This window comes from Battus philenor, unplaced genomic scaffold (assembly GCF_028537555.1).
Source record: "Battus philenor isolate CCGP_79_NKW_IND1 unplaced genomic scaffold, ilBatPhil1.0.hap1 SCAF_2, whole genome shotgun sequence".
Lineage (NCBI taxonomy): Eukaryota > Metazoa > Arthropoda > Insecta > Lepidoptera > Papilionidae > Battus > Battus philenor.
In genome coordinates, this window is record NW_027181682.1 from 17,657,926 (window position 1) to 17,680,382 (window position 22,457).

At 37.3% G+C, this 22,457-nt stretch overlaps 1 protein-coding gene across 1 annotated transcript in view; it reads left to right on the plus strand.

Annotated features, from left to right (window-relative positions):
* Positions 1–22,457, plus strand: part of side-II (sidestep II) — a 203,523-nt gene that overhangs the window by 175,499 nt on the left and 5,567 nt on the right. The window contains exons 12-14 of the mRNA XM_068765377.1: positions 101–242; positions 1,609–1,763; positions 5,571–5,786. Coding sequence (XP_068621478.1) covers positions 101–242; positions 1,609–1,763; positions 5,571–5,786 — 513 coding nt within the window. The remainder of the gene's footprint in view (positions 1–100; positions 243–1,608; positions 1,764–5,570; positions 5,787–22,457) is intronic.

Consider the following 22,457-nt stretch of genomic DNA (forward strand, 5'->3'; position numbering starts at 1 on the left):
CTATATATTAGTCCCTTTCTTAGTTAGGATGGACTTTCGCAAAGTAACGCTTGAATCTATTAGATATATGGACCATTAAGTTTTAAGTTGTCATCACCAGGCAGACCGCACGCGCCGCGCAACTGCACGCTGTGGAACCAGACGGCGGACTCGGTGGAGGTGTCGTGCGTGGCGGGCTTCGACGGCGGCCTGCCGCAGCGCTTCCTGCTGGAACTCTACTCCGGCGACGACGTCGTGCCCAAGTGAGTAGCTTGAAGACAGTAATGGAGACAAACAGACCACTGGCTTCTGTTTACGATCATTTTAGCAATATATAGTTAGGATGTAATAGATGAGTGGTGTTTGAAATTTGCGTGTCTCTAACTTAAATAAAAAAATATATTCATCAATAAGTATTAAATTGAAACGGTGAAACGTTACGTTAATAATATACTAAAGCGGTGTGTACAGCGTAGCTAATATCAGCTGGCGGTATTAAAAAGAAATTCCATGAGAAAATTTTCGGCGTGTCTTCTCTTCTTATTCCGGCGTACATTATTTGCGTTGGGGCAACATCCACACACAAAGAAGATTAGCAATCTCAAAGAGCGGCTTAATTTAAAAATAATTCGCTCTCCGGATCGCGGCCTCGCAAATTGGGCGCGCGAAAGAAACTTACAAAATAAACGTGAGCTACAGCCCTCGTCGGAGGTGTTGGGATGAAAAAAGGGTTCCATCCAATATTAAGCGCTATAGCGGCGGGCGGCGGCGGGCGGCCGCCGGCGGGGGCGGGCGGCTCTCGAGATGGATACGACAATGACGGCGGTACATCAACGGACAATGGCCTCTAACGAGAATTTAGATGTGTTCAGGAATTTCGACCTTCGGCTTCGTTGCCGCGAGGAGAAAAAAATTACAAAAGTTTTATTCCGTCCCCCGGCGCGGCTTCGCTTCAGTTTACAAAGAGATTCCGTCGCGTAATTTTTATTAATGACGATCTTTTGTCCACAATTTGTTCGTCATTATGACGCGGTGCGCAACCACCGCGCGCGCTGCCCGGGCACGACGCGGCCAGTCATTCATCTATCGCATTTCTTGTCTTAAAGCTCTTGCTTTATCCAAAAAACAAGCCAACATTATTCAGCCGTAGATTTTTCACCGCCGTGAAGTTAATATACTTCTGATAACAATCACCATCATCATTTTCATAGGACCCAGACTTCTGTCAATAGACTTTCGGGAACCGGGGAACCATCGGGGACGATATACCTGATTCGTGACTGCCTGTTATAAGCCAAATATCACTTAATCCATCATTAAAAGGTCCCCATGTAAAAATGTCTATCATTTTTATTTTACAAATCATATTGCCCTGCATTTTATCGTCGAATAAGTTACATTCGAAATGTAATTTTCCATTACATCAAAATTTACATTTTCAAATAATTGCGAAATTGTTTTTCTTTGTGAAATTTTATAATTTATAGTGATTTGTTAATTCTAGATTTAAGAGACTGGAGCAAAGTCGTAGGTCTCGGAAATAATAATCAGTACATCTCTGTCGGCCTGTGTCCTTGAAAATGGACTTCCGCAGGTACCAATAATTACAAGAGGGTATTCTATGTCCAGAGTGAATCTTTCATCGGAGGAGCCGTCGTGGACGGTGCGCGGGCTGGAGTGGGACGTCCGGTTCCGCCTGGCCGCGGTGGCCGTCAACAGCAAGGGACGGTCGCCGCCCGCGCACCTGGACGACGTGCTGTTTCGCGATCCCGAAAAACGAACAGGTGAGGTGATAATCATTAAACCGCTGTTTTTAAATAAAGAATGACTTGTTCGGATTACGAGATTTCAATGAACTGGAAAAATTTCTCATTCCCTTTGTCAAAAACATCCGCTATTGAAAACCCAGAGACAGATTACACGAAAAAAATTATTCTTAATATCAAAAGCTTTTAGATAAACAAGCTTTTAACTTAAGAGGCTTTTTAAAACGATGTCAAGTGAAATATTAAAAGCGAATGAAAAAGAATACAGATTGTAATAAAGGACATTATGTGACTTAACATGTAATGTGCACGTCGCTTGATGTATTATAGACAAATAACGAATTAAAATTATATACCTTTTTATATTTACGTAAATAAACAACGCTAAAATATAAAGGTTATATTGCCAGTTGTCACAAACTAGTAAATATCACGCGGTGTGTATTGTGAGACCAAAGAATTCAAGAATCATATTACAGAGGCAGTCTGTGATCTTCAGTGCTCCTTGTTTTGCTTATTGATACAAAAAGTTGAAGCTATACCTTGCAAAGATGGTACCTGCTGTGGATTTTATAAATTCAGTACGGCACTGGCATAATTGCGATATTGGATTCACCAACTTCATTCTCCAGAAGCTCAAGATTCAGCAGCGCCAGTCGGCAATCGTATAATCTCAAATTGAAAAAAAAAACTGGTCATGTTTTGTGATAGAAACTAAACGCTATTGATTTGTTGTCAAGGCTGTAGTTCCAGATCCAGAGCCCGCCGTTATAAAACAACTTTTTTATGTAAAAGTAATATAAATTTGTAATTAAAAATGTTATGACATACCGCACTAAATAGCGCAAGTTGTACTTTATATCGTACTATCGATTGTTAGCAGCCGGTAAGAAGTAACTCGAAAAAATATTCATTTATATTACTCTATAGGATACCTAGCTGTATATCTTAACTGATTTCCTTTACAAACGCCCCCCATTGATTTTCAATACACCTTTTTGATGCGGCGTGCATCCACCAACTTTTCGAACTTTTCAAGATCATCTGACCTTCTTCCTGTGGATTTCTTCCGCTGCGTTTGCCGTACCTTGGTCTCCACACTTAACGGCATTCATTTATTGCAAACGTCACTTAAATGAGGAACTAATGTACTATTTCATAAAAATAGATTTCGCTCGTAGTATGCCGATTGCTAATTAGGAAATTTCTACAGTACCTCTCGCGAGTCTTACAATTACTGTAATTTAATTTTTCACAATTTTTTAATAAATGTTATTTGCAAGATAAGAAAGCCATCCATGCACTCATTGCTTACATGGCATACCCTTTCAAATATATTTGCACAACAGCAAAATTTATCGCAGCACAATATTCATATCTCTCTGCAATATCGGGGCTCCGACAATCGATATCGCACGGCAGACGGGCCGGGCACACATTTGTGTATCGCATTAGTGACAGTCCAGTGATTTCTTTGAGCGTCCGCGAGCTCGGGCGGCCTCCGCGAGGGTCCTTCAGTCCTCCAGCCCGCGCAAGTACCTCGCTCCGCATTTCCGAGAGCGATTGGACGCGGTAGGGTTTATTGTATGACGATGTGTAAGGAATATGGAATAAACAACCTGAGATTTTTAAATAATTCATACCTAAATCAGTTTTTTAAGTCAAAAATAAACTGAAAGTGAATCGTAGAAAGTAAAATACCTGGTTGGTAATCCTCAAAGGAGCCCAAAGACGAAAATACAGGACAAAACTCAAAGTAAAGTTAAACATGTCAGCCTAAGCGCAAATAAATGAAATAGGCCATAAAAGTTTCCAGAAAACAACATTCCTGATGAAAATATAAATGCAAGATATTCTGGAATGGACACAGTGCGACCAGAAACGGCCACTGGGAAGACCACAAATACATAGGTGGTGTGCAGCGACTGGACCATCTCCGCCCAAAACAGTTAAACGTAGTGAGAGGTGAAGGAGGGTTACACAAAACGTAGAGTCTATATAAAGCTATGAGTTTAATGATTAGGTGATTTAAGTGATTATCGGCTCTGTCGTATTAAACATTGACTATAACTATTAAAAAAGAAATAGATGACTACGTTAGAACTTAATTTGTTCTTAATTAGCATATAAATCAATGTGTCATTTACGCAAGTTTTAAGACTTCAATCCGCACATACGTGTGGGTATTTTAACACGAGCTCTTAATGTATATTCCAATGTGACGACAACGCATGATCAGGCGGCAGATTAAAAGAATTGGATTTCGTGAAAATATGCTCGAGGGAAAAGCTCTTTCGCAATAAATCTGTTTATTAATTCTGTATGCCGCTGATGGAAACCGAAACACTACGTTCTCGTCGAAAAAGTATTTAGGAGTAAAAAATAAATAGCTTCAGGAGTGTTTTAAACAAGTGTGATGATGTGGTAAGATCTAGTAATTACAATACACTTTCAATACAAAACAGTTTTAAAAGGTATACGACTGAAGGCGTAACAGCGAATTCAGATATCCGAATGCTCCAGCGGTTTATACTACGACTCTTCTTTTTTTGTACTATCAGCGCGTCATTACTTGCGCAAGCAAATTAGTTTAATTCTATACAAATAACAATAAATAATAATAAAAAAACAATACGACGTACATTTACTCTACAATAATTATTCTTCAATAATTACGTGTTTTTACAACGCAGTAACGCGATATATAATATCAATACATTTATTACACACTACATGCAATACTAACAGGAGTTCAGTGGTAAGAACTGAAACTTGTGATCGTAGGTCGCGGGTTCGATTGCTGAGATACAGCCATATAAAATTCAAATTGTGCTAACGAACGAGAGGTTCCAGAGAACGTAATATCACACTGCAATCAGCAACCTTAAGTCGAAGCCTATGCTTTGCAGTGAAAATAAGTAGGTCGAATTTGTCGAACAGTAAAACAAATCAAAATAAAGAACTAAGACACTACTAAATTCGTACAATATAAAAAACTTGTATGTTCATTTATAATTTTGTCGCAGATGTGCAATGTAACCTTCTCTTCAGCTGTAGTATGTTGAACGTTTCGCACGCGTGCTCGCGACCGTTGGGGAGTGCCTTTACTCGGCCGCCACGTTATCTGAATCCATTTATCGCAACGTAACGACACCCGCGGCGCCCGACGCGTTACGCGGCCGCAACAAATCAAACGGAAGCACCGTTTTATGATTTGGGGACGATTCGGCGCTTAAATAAAAATTTCAATAACGTACACGACGACGCGTCCCTTTTCGATCTAGAATTATCGACTGACTAAATCACTTAGGGCTGCCACTATGTCCAAAATATTTTGCATTGGCCCGAAATAGCGAGGTCATAAACTACCTTTAGTCAGAAGTAACAGTATAACAGTGGATTACTTCCCAACCAGGCCGTGTGCAAAAAATACTGTAAGCGTTGCTTAGAAAAAAAAAAAACAGAATAACTTCTAAACGGAGAACTCCGCGTAGAACAAATGAATATGAAATAAGGCTGAGATTTAAAATTTAGGAAAGATAATATAACAACAGAAAAAAACAGTAAAATTTCTTTCAACAACATGTACCCTGTTCGAAAAAGTTTTTTGCTTTTGGCTTAAAAAGGTAATCAAAGAAACAAATATGAACTTACTTTGGAGATACATTTTATTAATATTTGTTGATTACACACACAATAGCCGTGACTTTCTATTGAGAACCTCGCCTTTAATCTTGTTCGCCATCTTGTTATATCTTGTTTACACACCAAAGTAATAGCAAAGTAAGTCTGATTATTTTTAATGATTGCGATGTGTGGCCGCAGCGGCAGAGGGCACGATAGGCGCGGGCGCAGCGGGCGCGGCCAGCGCGGGCGCGGCGGGCGCGGGCGCGGCGCTGGCGCTGTTGGCGTGCGCATGTCGAGCCGCGCGCCGCCGCCGCGCGCCGCCCGCCAAGCCGCCCGCGCCCGCCCCAGCGCCGCGCGCCCACAAGCAGCCTGACCACGATGACGCCGAGCCCGACCTCATCCCCAACAACTACTGTAAGTTCATTTCTATTTCCCACTTTACTTATATACATCCACTACAAGGCCTTCTCGCTGATTGCCGGCAATGATCGGCTTAGCGCTGCCCGAAATCTTGATTATATCGTGGGTCCACCTAGTAGCCAACCAACCTACCCGCAGCGCGTCTAATGGCCCGTGGTCGTCACTCGAGATGCTCTCGGCTCCAACGACCGCCGGCAACACGAGCGGTGTGTCTTTACGCACTTTTATTTCAACTAGTGCTTTAAATATTTTATCGATAATACCTCACGTTAAAAGTGACCAATAAGAGCATAAAAAACATTAAACATTAATTATCAAAACATAAACTAATCAACGCAGCGAATTATTGTGACAAATGTGAAAATAGTTTCATTAAAAGCATTGACATTATGGTATCGATTGTACGCGTGTAAGCTTTAAAAATGTTAATAAGTAGCTCATTTTATATCAATTCATATATGGTCATACTATCCACAAATCAATGATTTTGAGTCATAACACAATAAGATAAAGCGTTTTCATAATTTGCATAACTTTATATTAAAATTATTAGTGTCTACTATTTGTCCCTGTACACTTTGTACTGAAGAAAATCGCTGATGTAACGCTTTAAAATGTAAAAAATATTTATGCAGAGTAATTAGAGTGAAATGTAAAAGCTTTAACAACTAGAACCAATTACCCTGTCTTTACTTGTAATTAAAAAAAAGTCGTAAGTTATTCTTAGGTAGTCTAGATAGTCGAGCTAAGTTATGTTACCTAAATCTTTAAAAATCATGTAAAATAATTTGTGTATAATTTTCCTATGAAATATGCTAATCAACTCAATATGTTATGAAGCAATAGAAACGAAAGTGACGTCTCTTACAACGTCAGCGGAACAAATATATGTTGCTCACATAAACCGATAATGCAGGCGTCCGACGACCCGGGAGCACGTGCTAATGCGCTGAAACGCGAATAAAATTAAAACGAAATCGCCAACAACATCATCGATGGCGTGCCGATCGAAAACAGATTAACTGCAAATTGCAAATATCGTGTAGAAAACGAGCGATGTATTAAATGCTGCAATTCCGCTCGCGAACGGTTCGCACGTCACCGTGTCAGTTTTGCCGTAACTGTTGACTCATTTGTAGCTTTATACGGTCTTCATTTAGCTTTTGCGAAATTTCGTGCGAAATGTTTTAAATGGAGCGCGGTGAAATGCGCCCGCCCTGTAGGCACACTCCTCGAACATAACAAAATAAGCGCGATCATACGTATAAACTATGCTAATCTATTCATACTTCTTTCACTAAGTAGAATCTAATGCTAAGTGTTAAACTGGTCATAACAATGGGCAGCTCTTAACCAACGATATCTGAATATTTGTTCTTCGAATCATAGATAGAGATTTCGCTAATGCGCCAAAACACAGATACAGTAACAATAACTTGTCTTTTTAGTGATTAAAACGAACATAGAACTAAGCACTAAAAAAATTTAAAAACCCTTGAAGTTATGGTTTTCGGTGTATGAGCAGTACCAATTCTACTTTTGTTTTGTGACCGTTTTTATACTTAACTTTATTTTAGGAGTACAAACATACAATTTCATATATAACACATGTTGTTAATAACTATTGTGTACATTTGAATATAACTTATTAATACCGAAAGATTATTATAATTATAGTTATTTATTTTAATGAATAATTAAAAGATATAAACAAAAAGGATAAATACATAATTTATTTATCCTACAAGCAAACAAAATTGTCCTAAAAGTAAAACATTGCGAGATAATATTCTTTTCTCTGACCTAACGTTGGTGCAAAACAAGTCAATGTTTGATTCAGACGCAATATTATTTAAATTCGTTATACAGCGACGAGTTTCATAATGAGTGTGATACTTTTGAAATACGCGCGCCGTGACGTGCCCGCGGGGGCGGGCGGCGCGTGCGTCGCGGCGGCGAGTATGTCAACGGTTTTCAATTAAATATAACGATAATTAGCTCATCCTCTGTCGCGTACATCTCGGTACCGGCCGGCCTTTGTGTCTCTCGGGAATTCATTTGCTCTCTTAATTATCTGCCTTTTCATGTTAAATTAAATTATTGCGCCGAACTACGGACGCGCCGCCCGCGTCCGAGCTTAATGAGGTTTTTTTTTCGTAGCACGCGTCGATGCAAGTTATATGTCTGATGGCAGGTGATATTCGCAATGGTTTTCCATTATCAACTTTTTGATATGCTCTGTATTTTGATTCGGACCGTGCTTAAAATATGTGAATTGTAATTCGTCACTTGATCCAATTACTGCTTTGTACAGCATGTTTTCGTACTGTATTAAATAATCATTTTTACACGCTGAAATACAAAATAATAACAATAACAATGCGATAAGATTGCCTAGTGGCCGACGTTTCAATGTCACGTAACACAAACCGCTAGTGTGTATTATTATTCTGGTGTTATCTCGAATCAAAACTAAGTGTATCCTGTGTTATAAATACCAGAAACTTTTCTATTATTAAATGGAAAACGTAATGACTGTTACGAAAACGAAAAAAAAATGTTACAAATAAGTATTTATGAATTGTACATAGATATGTAAGTACGTGTCGAAGTAATAACCCGTGAAGTGCTTTAATTACTGACTCCAATGTAACACAGCTACGGAGAATGTTCGAGTGACAGCTGAACACCGTCTGGAGAGATCGGAACGTCCCGGCGGCTCAGGCGACAATGCTCTGTTTATCACCGGTGCGTCTATGTACGCTCGCGCATTAATTATTAGAGAACAAGCATCAATAATTACTTTTTAACAAACAGTTGCCTACAAAATATATGTCTACAACATCAGGTAACGTGATTACGCTGACTTTACTAATGTTTGTACATGCACGCGGTCGAAATGGTGCATATATATTGGGTATTTATATATTGGCTTTGGACACAAATCTCGATTAAAAACATTGTCACAAAATCCGAAAGGTATGAGACATTGGTAAATAGACTTCAAGGCCTCGTGTCCGTCAGGTACGTACATTTTATTTTTTTTTCTTTTATTAGTCGGAATAATATCAAGTTAATGCACATTATATGCGTATAGATCTATTTACGACTGGGGACCTGGAACCTCCTCGGGAAAATGGTTTACAGAGGTCAATATTTTTACAGTGACCTCACAATATATTTATGATAATAGTTTGTATGTTTACAATAAATATATTAAATTTAAAAAAATGGGAACGCCTATAGTGTAACATGGTACTGTGAAAAACTGTGCCAAAATTCCGTAATTCATTAGTAATAAACGGAAACAGATTTTTTAATAAAATTTCGCAAAACATTATTGGCCTCTCATTTACGGTACTCCAAACACATGATATGTATCTGATAAAGAGTATATGTATTAATCTGTAATATTAAACATTATTAAAAGATGTGTTGTTGTAGTGTCTTCCTGTTTCTTCTACACAACTATAACGCCTTGCGAAGAACAGCAGAGTCAAACTTTAAATAGATTTAAAAAAATAAGCTGTCTATTGATTCTTATCAATAGACAACTTATCTTTTTTTTTGATCTCTTGATCTGATTAAAGTTCCAATGTTGAATGAATGAATTTGATATTTTATCCATCTTTTTCATTTACAAACATTTAACAGGGGTCGTTATTAATTTGTATAGCGTGGCAACGTCCACCATGCAAGTACACATTTGTCATTTACTAACTATAAATCATTTCGTAAAGCATAAAATTTCATACATCGCGTGAACAGTTTTGATCGCCCGAAAGTAAGTCTTAATACTTTGCGCTCAAGGCGCAGGTACCGATTGGTTTCCTCGGCGTACGCTAATCGCTAATAACCGGGCAGTGGGCCCGCATCGATTACCGCGCCCGGTTAAATTTTTATCCGGGTTTCAATTGCCGAGTATCGGGCTATTAGGGTAATAGAATCGTCGCAGTGGCGTGCGACACGCGAGCCGCCCGCCGCCGCGCGCGCGCCCGCTCCTTGAAGATGACAAGCGTTCTGTTCCAACCGCCCTCGTCGCGCGAGGTACCTCGCGGCGTGGTACTTACTGCCCCGACTACAAAACCTTATCTCAGGAACTTTCCCCACATTAAATCCCGTTATCTGTTCACATTGAACAATTGAAAATTTAAAATAAATGCGTATTTATGTTCTGTACACGACTACGTAATGTATAAATGTGTGTATACAAGAGAATGTTTGTATATACGAAATAGTTTAACTACTAATAAAAATATAAGCTTACTAACACAATGAAAGCTTTAAAATAGTTACTGTATAATTGATCTATCTGAAAAATATGAAATGATCACTTTGTAACTCTATTGGAATGCAGCAAGCCAATGACTTCCGGCAATAAGTCTGTAGGGACAGACAGTAAAGAACAATTAATTTTAATATAAAACAAACCGAAACATGAACCGTGTTCTTAATGTATTACAATGTAAATTAATTGCTAGCTAATGAATTATAATTTCTGAATTTCTTTCTTGTGCTATCACCTTTTGAAATCTTTTAAATCAATCACCCTGTCTGTCAAAGTTCACACTAAAGGTTTTTTATGTCATCCGAGTAGTTGTATCTCACCACCGAATGACGCTGCAATCTTATAACTTCGACACCGACCACAATTACAAAGAGTTATCAAAAATATCGCTAACTTATCTATAAGCAGAGAAAAAATCATTACAATGAAGTACCGATATGTGAAACTAATGAAACACGATATGTATGTACCCGCATTGAAGGCAAGTTATAGATACCAAATGGTGAAACAAGAGAACTGCTTTGTCTAATCACTAGTCCCTCACAGGAATAGTAGAGTTTTCAACAAACCAAACAATAATTGAAATTAAACTTGACTGTATTGCATAAGAAATCAACATTATAAGCTACAATTTCCACGGGACGGCGAGTAAAGTTTTTCATTTTTAAGTAAACAGTTCTGAATCGATTCGCTAGTAGTCGTGCCTCGCTGTGACAGCGGCTCATTTCAACGAAACCGCTTCGACTAGTTTTGTCTCGAGATGACGTTCAGTTTATTAAAAATGTTGTTTCCATGAAACAACATCGTGTTTATTTAGATTTCACGTTACACACAAAATCCGTTCGAAAACTCTTTCTTTCACTCTCATTTGTTAATTAATGCCATCAGCGCTAGAGGTCTCATGGAGACGAGAAGCCTCCACTCACTTTCGTTAAAATCCACCGAAATTGAAATGAGTTCGTGGATTAGTTTTATGTTTTACGTTTGTTATATTACCAGAAGTGAAATGCGTCGTTAGAACACGGCCACTCACGCAAGACCCAAGAACCAAAAGTCTCAATGATAAGCTCTCAATCGTCACGAACTGTGGAGAGGACCTCGAGACGAGATGGAATCAGAAAAAAGGAGATTCGTAGACAAAATAAAAGAACCAAGGTAGCTCAGTGAATTGGAAAAGTTCGTGGCCGATGACGCATTTAAATCCTCGTGTGAAAATCACAATCCAGTAAGTGTAGTCAAAGACGTCCATCCACAAAGTGGACAAACGATTTTGTTAAGTTCATCGGAAAACGAAATCCATGAGGGACGCCTATATCCAACCGTGAACGCTTCACTGCTACAATTATGATGAAATTTCTTACTTATCAAAACAAAAGACGTAGGTTGCCTTTTGTTGTGAAACGTGCGAAGATTACCACGATTTCGGGGACAGTTTTTATTTCTGTATACACGTCGTATCTCCCCTCACGTACGCATCCGAAAATGTTCTACACAAAAAGTGAACAGCCGGATGCAGGCGCGCACATCCGGGCGGCCAGCTGCCCGGGGCGCCGCGGCAGCCGCCCGTCGCAGCCGCGGATAAACAAAGGAGGTTTTATATTTTATTGCGGGTTGTTTTATACAGGTACGAACAGACGGACTGCGAGCTTTCTTTCATCATCTAAACAAACATAAGCGGCTAATTATTTTTTTTGCATAATTTGGTTAAAAAATACAGAAAAAAACGGTAAAATGCCTTTTTTTCTCTTTTATCCTAAAAGCACAGAGTAAATTAAAACACCAGTCACCTGTCAAACATTTAATGTCAATCAAAACAAGCAAAAGGCGTGTCAAGATATAATCAAACAAATGTTAATGTAATCACATTACCACCAGTCCTGCGTTACACGAAACGGAAAACTAGTTCTTATAAATAACTGTTGTGTACTTATTAATACATTAAACCTATTTATAAAGAGATTATTTTTAAAAACATTAAAATTTTTAGATAAATGAAGTCTGTCGAAGCAGCTAATATAATAAATTTATTACCCTGTGAATAGAATTCACTAAATGTGGACACATTATTCCATAATGTTTCCTTTATAACATCTTCGAAAAAAATATAAGATCCGACTATTCTCATTTACTAATATTTTTCTAATTATAATAACAATTTACATCAAGAAATTAGATACAGACATTGAAACAAAAAGCATTCAAACCTAAATAAATAATATTATCAATATCTTTTTTAATGCAAGGTATATTTAAAAGAGAAAATTCTAATTACATACGTATCACTGTATTGTAGTTTGGGCTCGCTAGCGAGGTTACTCATGTTTAACTACTTTAGATTCGCAAGAGCTTTTTCTTATAGCTACGTATTACTTGACTAATAACATCTTTTATCTTCTACTTTCTAATAGTTTTTTTGTTGCCTTCTCCCTGTTTTTGGAGCCTCTCTACTTCTTTCGTATTGAAGACGGGGACTTTTTAATTTTAATAATTTTTTTCAATTTTTGTTTTCTTGTCAATCTTCTTCTCTCATTATCTTACCTTTTATTTTTATTAAATTCCATTCACACCTCGCCTCTCTTCCTTTGCCCTTTTGGTATATCATAGATCTAGCAGGGTTATCCAGTGCTGTATGATTGATGGTAAGTGCCTTGCTAGGTGGACGGACGACACAGTCAAGGTTGTGGGATGTCGCTAAATACGGGCGTCGCAAGACCAGTCGTTGGGTCGATCTTAAAGGAAGGCCTATGCCTTGCAGCGAGCGCCTATCGGCTGAAATGTAGAAGAAAATTTATAATATAAACCGGTATACGTGACGAACAATAGCGAAAGTATACAAAGACAGTTGTACACAATCTAAACAACTCTGAATTTCTAACGCCTCAATAAATATAACCAACTACACGGCGAGAAACTTTCGATTTATAAAAAGAAATAGACACGTCGAACACTTTGCCCCCGAGATTAGAGCTCGCGATGCCTGAGAGGTACGTGTGTATGATCGCTTTGTAAATAAATATATCCTTCGGCACTAAGAGGCAATCTCCTCTGGAAACATGCAGGCGCCGGAGTCCCGCCCGCCTGCATTTTTGATATCTTCATGAGCTCTCACTCGCCGCGGCCGATCTGTGAGCGTCGTTATCGCGTCGTATTTGGCCGACGCGCTGCTGCTGGTCCACCCAAACCGACCATTAACATTTTATTTCGACACGTGTTATTTCAATTTCTGATTCTGTCGATTTACGTAACAGTACGAAAGTTATTTGTTAAACTATAGGTGTAGAGTTTATACATATAATTTGAAAAGGACAGGACACACAAACCGCCCAGGCAAACTATTAATACATAAAAGAATTAAACATGATTGTATAAACAAAACTTTATCTATCAAAATAAAATATTTCATTTCGGTATCACAATAACACTCTTTTTATAATTTATGTTTATAAGAGGTAATGATGTATGTAAGTATTCATATTTAAAATAAAAAAAAATATTTATACCGAAAATTAAGTTTACACTTAACGATTTAATGCGTTTTAAATAACTACCTTACTTCGGGCACCGTTCTGATAGCTTCGAAACATCTTCTCTAAAACAACCGCATTGTCTGAACACGAAGATCTTTAATAAATGTGTGTTGCTAGTGATGATATACGGAGCGAAAACGTGGTCACATACGATGGGCCTTATAAGAAGGCTAAAACTTGTTCAGAGAGTAACGGAGAAGGCTATGCTCGAATATTCGCAGCGAAATCGAATCAGATATGAGAAGATACGACGAAAAACCAAGGTCACCGGCCTAGATCTAAGTGCACAACCGATGGTCGTCGGGGCCGAAAGGTTCTCGAATGACGAACACGAGCCGGTAGACGCGGCTTCTATAGGCGCTCCACTAAGTGAATCGACGGCATAGCTAAGGTCGCGGAAAATCGCTAGCAGCGAGCGGGCGTCAATCGAGAAAAAGAAAGAAGTAAAAGGATACTGCAAACTTAAGATATATTTACTTATTAATAAAATAAATAAAATGCCCCCTTAATTATTTATAAATTAATTTAAGAATACCAAAAGAGATTACACCAAAAAATGCACAAGTTTTCCTGAACATTTAATCGCTACATAATTTTAAATTAAGTTAAGCTAAACTATCTGACCGGTTGGAGAACATGCGGGAACTGTTGGCCGACCAGTCCAACTCCACAATTAGCAGGCACACGTGCTGTGCAGGTGACGCAACATACTCGTAGTGCGCGGCAAACATACCAATAAGGTTCACGGAGAGGAGTATTGTATGATCATATATATTGCAATAGATGCATATTCATTTTTGATTTTGAAGATTGGTTTCGTATTTCTATTTTACTAATACTGGAGGGTGTATTTGTGTACAGATAAAAGTTAAATTTACTTAAAACATCTAGACGTTTATCTATAGATATTTTTTGATTTCTTTATTGAAAAATAAAAGTTCAAATGTACCCATTTTCGAATAAAGCGTCTCCAATTTAATGTGAACCCATTTGTCAATATAGGACTTCACGACTTTTGATGTACACAATCGCAACGCTAAATGCCTTATTTTTTTAAAAAAATCTCAATTCGGTAAGTTGAATGAACAATAGTAGTACATTTATAAATAGAGTCTGGTCTTGTGTGTGTGTGTGTGTGTGTGTGCGTGCGTGCGTGCGTGCGTGCGTGTGTGTGTGTGCATATATATAAGTGTGTGTGTATATATAAATATATATAAGACCAGACTCTATCCAGGGCATCGTACCCGCGACCTATGATTTCAAATCTCAGTTCTGTGTCTGTTCTGTGTATGTTCACTTATGCCCAAATTGCCTCTTCTTTTTTTAAATATCATTCAAAAGGCACTTTAAGCTGAATCTGTAGATGTTAATTTTGTAAAAATATTACCCATTCATAAAAACTTATTTTCTCAGTACATAAATGATATATCCCCAACTAGTCACGGATGGACAAGCTTTAGTGTAGGGTCAGAAACAACAACATCAGAAGTATACACAAAGTTCAGCAACTTGCGAGTAATAAACTACGAGAGAAATGACCACGCACAGCCGCGGCATGCGGAACAAAACGATCATATTACTAGGAATGTTCTCGAAATTGCTGAAGCGAATAGTGGGACGTCCGCTGAATGGAGATCATTAAGTACAAATGAAAATACTTGTCCCATAGACATATAATAAGGAATTCGATTCTAAGATAAATAAAATGTAACGAAATACAGGGTAATCGGTTATAGGTGTAAAAACTTTACTTATTATTTATTTCTCGGCATAAATCTATTATTCTGATCTCACTTAAACTCTATTATGACGGCCCAATAACTTCTACAGTCTGCAGGGGCAAGTAGTAAACAATAATTTTTTTTTTACGTCGCAATTTAAACTTTAAAAACTTTTTTTCTTACTATGATTTTTGCACAGGGTATACCATTCGTTAATTGACACCAAATGAGTTCTTTACACCTATATCCAATCGCCCTGTTCAAGGTGCAGATGTCTGTACGTGTCTTTACTATCTATGTATTACATTCCTTATAAAATTTTCCCCTGTCCAAGTTTCCCCAGATGAGTTCGGCGCATATATTCCCCAAAAGTGTGTAATCTCTTAATGCTCCGCGCCGGAATCAGGATTAAGATTATAATTTTCTCCTTCACTCCGGTTTCCCTCCGTTTTATAACGTAATTTTAATTAATTCAATTTTACTTTGAAATAAAATCTGACAGCGGAGGATTACCGCACTGGTTAGAAACTTCGATAATGTTACCAATTGTTTAATGGCTAAGGGCTGCATTTTATTGTCGTAGTGCGCAGGTTCGAATTTCAGATTCCTTCTTGCATTCCAATACAGGAAATATTGAAAATTGGTCTCGAATCGGTTTAACTTAAACATCTGAAGACTTACAGATCCCACGTAAGATTTTTATGGAAGCAGTAATAATAAAAAATAACAAAAAAGCTTTCATACAAATGACTTAAAAGTTAGTAATCTTAAATAATAGTTTGATGATTTTGTGTTAATTTTGTATGGACCCCTGCAAAGTAAAAGCCTCCTCCAAAGCTTTCCATTTTACTCTATCTTTAGCAACCAGGACTGTGAGTCCAGAATCTAAAGAGTCCAATTTGATACAAACTAGAATCAAATTGAGGTCCCGACAATTACATCTTGCAATCTCATCTTTTATTTTTAGTTTATATTTTTAACACAATATTGAGAGTTTATTTAATTCTACTACACGATGTTTATATGCGCTACAAGTGAGTTTATTTCAAATAAATATGCAATTGCTCAGAAAGGGGTTACTGAATTTAAGGATCCTTGATAAAGGTATGGTGCTCTCGTCTTATTTCTAGTGCTGGCCTTGAATAGACCGCTATTTTTTTTGTACTCTACTACTACTATTCTTATAATAAATATCATAGTTTTTACTTCGCCAAAGTTTATATCTCATATTATCGATAGCATTCGTAGATCGCTTCTGTAGTAAAAAAATGTATCGACGTAAGCAACATTACGCTTCTTATTTTTACGAGGAACCTGTAGCACACGATGCGTAGTTCACGGACCCTTTCAGCTCCGTGAAGTTATTTCCGACGAAGCTATAAAAGCCTTAGGGCTGACAGCAAAAACATCACAGAGACAATAAAATACATGATGCTGTGTGAAAAAAAAACTATCCTTGCTAAGCTTGTGTCAATTAGAGTGTGGACAACAGTTCTTGTAAAAATAAAGATGGCGCCTCGGGCGGACGTAACCGCCGGCAGATAAAGGCTCCGATAGAGTTAGATAATAGATTTAATCTCGCGGAGCGCAGCGCCCGCCGCGCCCTCTTCCGGGTTAATCATATTGATCTTCAGCTCTAATCCGTTTTCCACTCGTCGAGGCAGCGCGGGCCGAGCGCGGGCCGCGGGAACAAGTTTGTTACGAGCGCTCGTAAATTTCACTTCAATCCAACCCCCTTTTATCTGTACTTTGAAATAACTTACGTTTTCGCGAAATTATGTTCCGCATTTGTGTGTGCGTACCTACATCAAAATGCGTATTTCCGTTGATAGCTTTTTTATTATATTATTTAATGTACTTGATATTTTTTGTATGTTTTATCAAATCCACTAATTTTGCAAGATTTTAGAGTCTTATTTAATGTCTCTTTCTATCGCCTGAATTATGTAAAACAATTCAAAAAATAATGTATAACAGAATGATATTTGAAGTAATACTAATTAACTTGTAAAAAATACTGGTTATTTTGATTTTCTTATCGGTTTAAGAACACGCCACTTCACAGTTGTTCTACGGTTCTAGTAATTAAAGTAAACGCCGAGTTTCATCTACAACAGATGAGTCCGACTTTTACTCTCCAATTTTGTAACAAAAAAATTTCTTCAGTAGAAGCCAAGTAAGGTTTCTCGTTCGCGGGCATTAATAAAAGAAGCTTATTTCATTTACTAAGGCAATCGTGGCTTTCGTAGCTACATTGCGAAGTGGTATTTTCGTACCAAGGAACAACGTTTGACTGTGTTTAGTAATGACAATTAATCCAGTCTTCACACAAAATGAAATCTCCAAATTTCGCGACACATTTTCACTTCAAAAAACGGTTGTTGATTACTTTATTAGATACAAAAGGACATTAATCTTCAGTATATTTCTATAATATTAGTAACAAAGCCATGTTTATCAACAGAGATCTTACAGAGCCATATGTATCCTTGTCTCTACCTAATATTAATTCAATCACAAATCAACGCCCTGCATAAGAATTCATTAAAGTAATATAATTTTTTGCGTATATTTACATTCAGCAGCAGAACAAAACTATACTCTTTTGTCCGTGGGACATTCCAGAACATTTTTTTGTGATATAATTAAGTTAATTATATCACAGAAACCTTGGGCCTGTGTGATGCTTCAATATCACGGAGTGGCCTCTGATCTCATCAAAATAATTTCATCATGTACAAACAGAAATGCGGACACGTTCTTATTTCAAAATATAATACGTTAGATAGACTTTTACGACACTATTATAACAAGCATGCATTGTGGTAAACATCTATTATTATGAACATAATTACGCTTCTCTTTTAATTCTAAATCAGTAATAATAATTTTATACAACAGCAGTAAGTAATAATTTACAAAAGGAGCAACATTTAAAGCCCTTTCAATAATATAAGTAACGTTGTACAATAGATATCTATTTATTTTCATATATCAGCTAGACATTTTAATGACGTCTGACAACCGCACGGTTTCACGATGGCGCTTCAAGTGTCAAGCTTTGGACACTGTTAACACTTCTACAACCCTTCAATAGTATAGAAGTCAAATGTTTTCCTTTACGTGTATATTCCAATTAGTTCGACACGTTATTACCATTTTATAAATTGTCGTTTTTTGTCACAAATGCTAGACTACACGAATAAGACCATTTTTGTACATACGACCGTGATACTCATTTTAGCTAAAAACTTGCCCGTCGTCATTGAGTAGTGGTAGCTCAGTGGTAGAGGACTGAGACTTGCGATCGCAGGTCGCGAGTTCGATTCCATAGATATTGACTTAACAATTCACACTTTGTACAATTATTATATGGGATTGACTCTTCTCATGAAAAATTTTCCAGAGGATGGGCAGCAACATCCTCTGAGTACCAGAATACCACAACACGATCGCCATCCCGCCTGCCAAGCGTGGCGATTATAATGTATCTATACAAATACATAAAATTGGTGTGTCTGTTTGTAACATTAAAACAACCTCTTCTTACTACATTCATATGTTAATATACGGCATATACGGCACTTACGGCACATGTACCATGATTGTTTTTTTTTTTTCTAATTTTTGTCTTTCTACTTATTCCGGATAATCTTTAAAATGGCAAGACTGATTTCGATCGGACTTATGCCGGTAGACAGCTTATGTAATAATAAGTTACTAAGACTGCTTTTAGTTTAGGAAAATCCTTTAACGAGAAAAAAAATAAAAATAATCGAGTTGTATTGTAGAAACCTGCTTTGGATGTCCACGATTAAGTATTTACTTAAAAAAATAATTGTGGAGTCCAATAATTTCATTGATTCATTAATCTATGTCACAATGTTGCCGTTGATTCGTATTACTGTGAAAAATGAAAAGTTTTTTCAAAACCATTCTATCGGCTGCACGCGTTCCGAAGACGCTGAATAAATGAACGGTGGCTCGCGGACAGATGAGGTTCCAGCGAAGCGCAAGAAGGCTTCATCTCGACGACCGCTTGTATTTCATCGGAGCTCTCCCCTTCCGGTGCAGCGTATTGATTCTGGCGTTCCCTTGTCTATTTCAATTTCTCCGCGGGCGATGAAGGCGTTCCAACATTGACACAATTGCCAATGACACAGTTCCTATGAATTTCCTCCCGTTGTATTGTAGTTCAAATAGGTAACATTATTTATTCGTTTTATGAATAAATTTTAAATATTTAAACCGTTTATGAAGAGATATTTTGTACAGTATTGTACAGTTTAAAAGCTTTAATAGTGTAAGTGACTACACAGTTTATTTATCAACAAAAATCTTTGAAGCTTTTATACCTATTTCCAACCAACATTTATAAAGTCGTCACTCTCTACTACTGTCACGATCGTGGGTGGAAGATAGGGGAACGCAGACGCACCAAAAATACGCCTTTTAACGTTCTAGAGTTCGGGCAACGAAACTGGCAGCGATTTTGCCCGCTGCAGCTCTTTCCCTACTGTGTGACCAGTTATGAGTCTTCTTGTTTTACACTTCTCTTCGGGATGTAGACTGACCTATAATGCTTTCAGTATCGGTTTTTTGTAGTCGTCAACAATATTGTAGTTGAAAGTTTGAAATTAACAACATTGTCAATTTTCTTACAAGCCAGCTGCAGTATAAAACCTCTGCAGTCGTTACAAAACTGTAATCTGGAAACTCGTTCTAATGGATTTTAGTTATACCAACTTCTTGAACCTTTTCTATACATTTTATGACAGCTGTATTGACGTTTCCTGTCGAAATACTTATGTTACATTAATTTTTTTATTGGAATGCAATAATAGGTCATTAACTTTTTACAACACGATGAGAGCAATAACAAATAGTGAACAATACTTAGTTTACTTACTGCAATATCATTACGTTCTTTATTATTTCAAAGGCATTGAATTTTGTATAGCGTGCACCATACATTAATTAGTAAAAATGACTGATACATTCACACATGTAACGAATCAACCTGTGTACGAATTCGTTTATCTTAAAAACCAATTTAATGATCACTAAAAAAATTTCTGTGTATTGATGTTATTTAAGGAGAATTTTCATATGCTTATTATTAATATGCCACCAGATGGAACTGCAAGCTGTTAACTTTTCAACTGTTAGACCAACCATTATACAAATTAGTGTTTATGTGTATGTTTTTGGAAATGAGCGAAACAAAGAAATACAATTTTTACAAGTTTTCTAACTACTGTAAAACGGTACGGTTTCTAAAATGGTAACAATTTTTATTATATAACATAACGTGTAGATCAACAACTTCCGGGTGAAGCTAGTTAACGTTTTTCGGCGAAATATTTAAGAAAAAATCTGGACAGATTTTTATTACCGAAGATTGGTCTAAAAGAATCACGAGTTTAAAAAGAAAAACTTTTTTCATACATTAACATGAATCTGCTGTCTCCTTCGAATCAATACCCAAATGTTGAGTCAAAGAACATTCAAATCTCCTGTGTATTTTAAAAAAAATATTTCTTGTGATCGCGTTCAGCTCTTCTTTCGATTGCGCCTTTATTTCCTCAATCGTAAGACAGTGTTATCCTTTCATAAGCCTCTTCGATTTTGGGAATAAGGAAAAGACACCCCTGTGACTGGCCTTCTGCTCAGAAGTGGGGAATGCTGTGGCTACGTCATCATGTGCGTGTGTGTGGATGTTGTAAATAAGCCATGTATTGTCACAGTTTACCAAAACTAGGATTTATTGTTATGATTCAGAAACCAGCTTCACAGCGGGTATTTACGCTAGAAAAGTTTCCTACAAAAGTCCCAGAAAAAATATTATCGACTCCTTCTTTGTTCGGACAGGCTATTGTGTAAGAGCACGTTTTCGTAAACAAGAAAACGGTAACAGGAGAGTAGTGTACTAGTGTTCGTTTGCTTATAATAAAGAAAAAATCAAAAATAAACTCCAAGTAGCGAAGTCCTCACCAGGGCAACGGGTCAGCGCACTAGAGCAAGGTACAAAGAGTACGTGATTATGGCAGGTGTGTCTTGATGTCTTTACAATACTTGCACTACCTCGCGTGATGCGCCTTGCATTATTTTAAAAATGAATGTAAGACTTAGTGGAATACGGACGTATACAAGAAGAGTGAACCAAATATTTCACACTACAGTTCACAAGATGCTACATGCATAGATTGTTAAAGGCTTAAGTTTTATTAACAAAAAATGTCTATAGTTTGGCAATTTGATAATTAATTTTTTGAATTTTTATAAAGATTTAATTTCACTCTATAAATATATCGTTTTCATTAGAAGGCTAATACAATACGTAACAATTAAGTCAAATAGAACGCGAAACTTTTCACCGCAGATAATAAATCGCAATCGAGTCGACCGACGATCTGAAACAATGTTCGCCGGGAGCGCGATATCTTCGGAATGCTCCTCGCTTAAAACACAAGGGTGTTATTAGCGGAATGGAAGCAATTTTCCTCAAATAAAACTTATTAGACATCGCACCGGAGCGCCGCCAGTGTGTGAGGCGCATAATTTCACGGCACTCCGAACTCGCGCGGAGAGGAAAGTGGAAAGTGACGGAGAGGACTTTTAATTTTCTTTCTGTTATTTATAAAAAAAACGCAGAAATGTACTCGCGCGTGAAATGCTTGCTGAGCTTCAGGCTGTCAATCGCAAGCTAATATCGTTACTGATTCTGAACCGTCTTAGAAAATAACGTGCTTATATGCGCCAATCTGAGGCATAGATTGCAAAATATCAGATGTATCATGAACTGTAAATTAAAATGTCGAGTTATATCTGCTTAAATATATAACATAGTTATTAAAAATTCTTAGGGTTAAATTCAAAATTGTTAGTCTTATTAAAATCGTACCACAAACAACTTAGAATTATAAACATGGTCTATAACGGTGTTGGTCTTTTTCCTCACCTAAGCATTTCGTAATTTCGTGTAAGAACGCTATACCAAGTAAGACAAACCACTCGAACGTTAGCCTAAATAAAGATTTAAAGATTAAAAAATCCTTCCACCTCTTCCTTTTACATAACACACCTATCGGTTGCCTGAAGGTTTCTTGATCTGAAGCTCTTGGAGAAT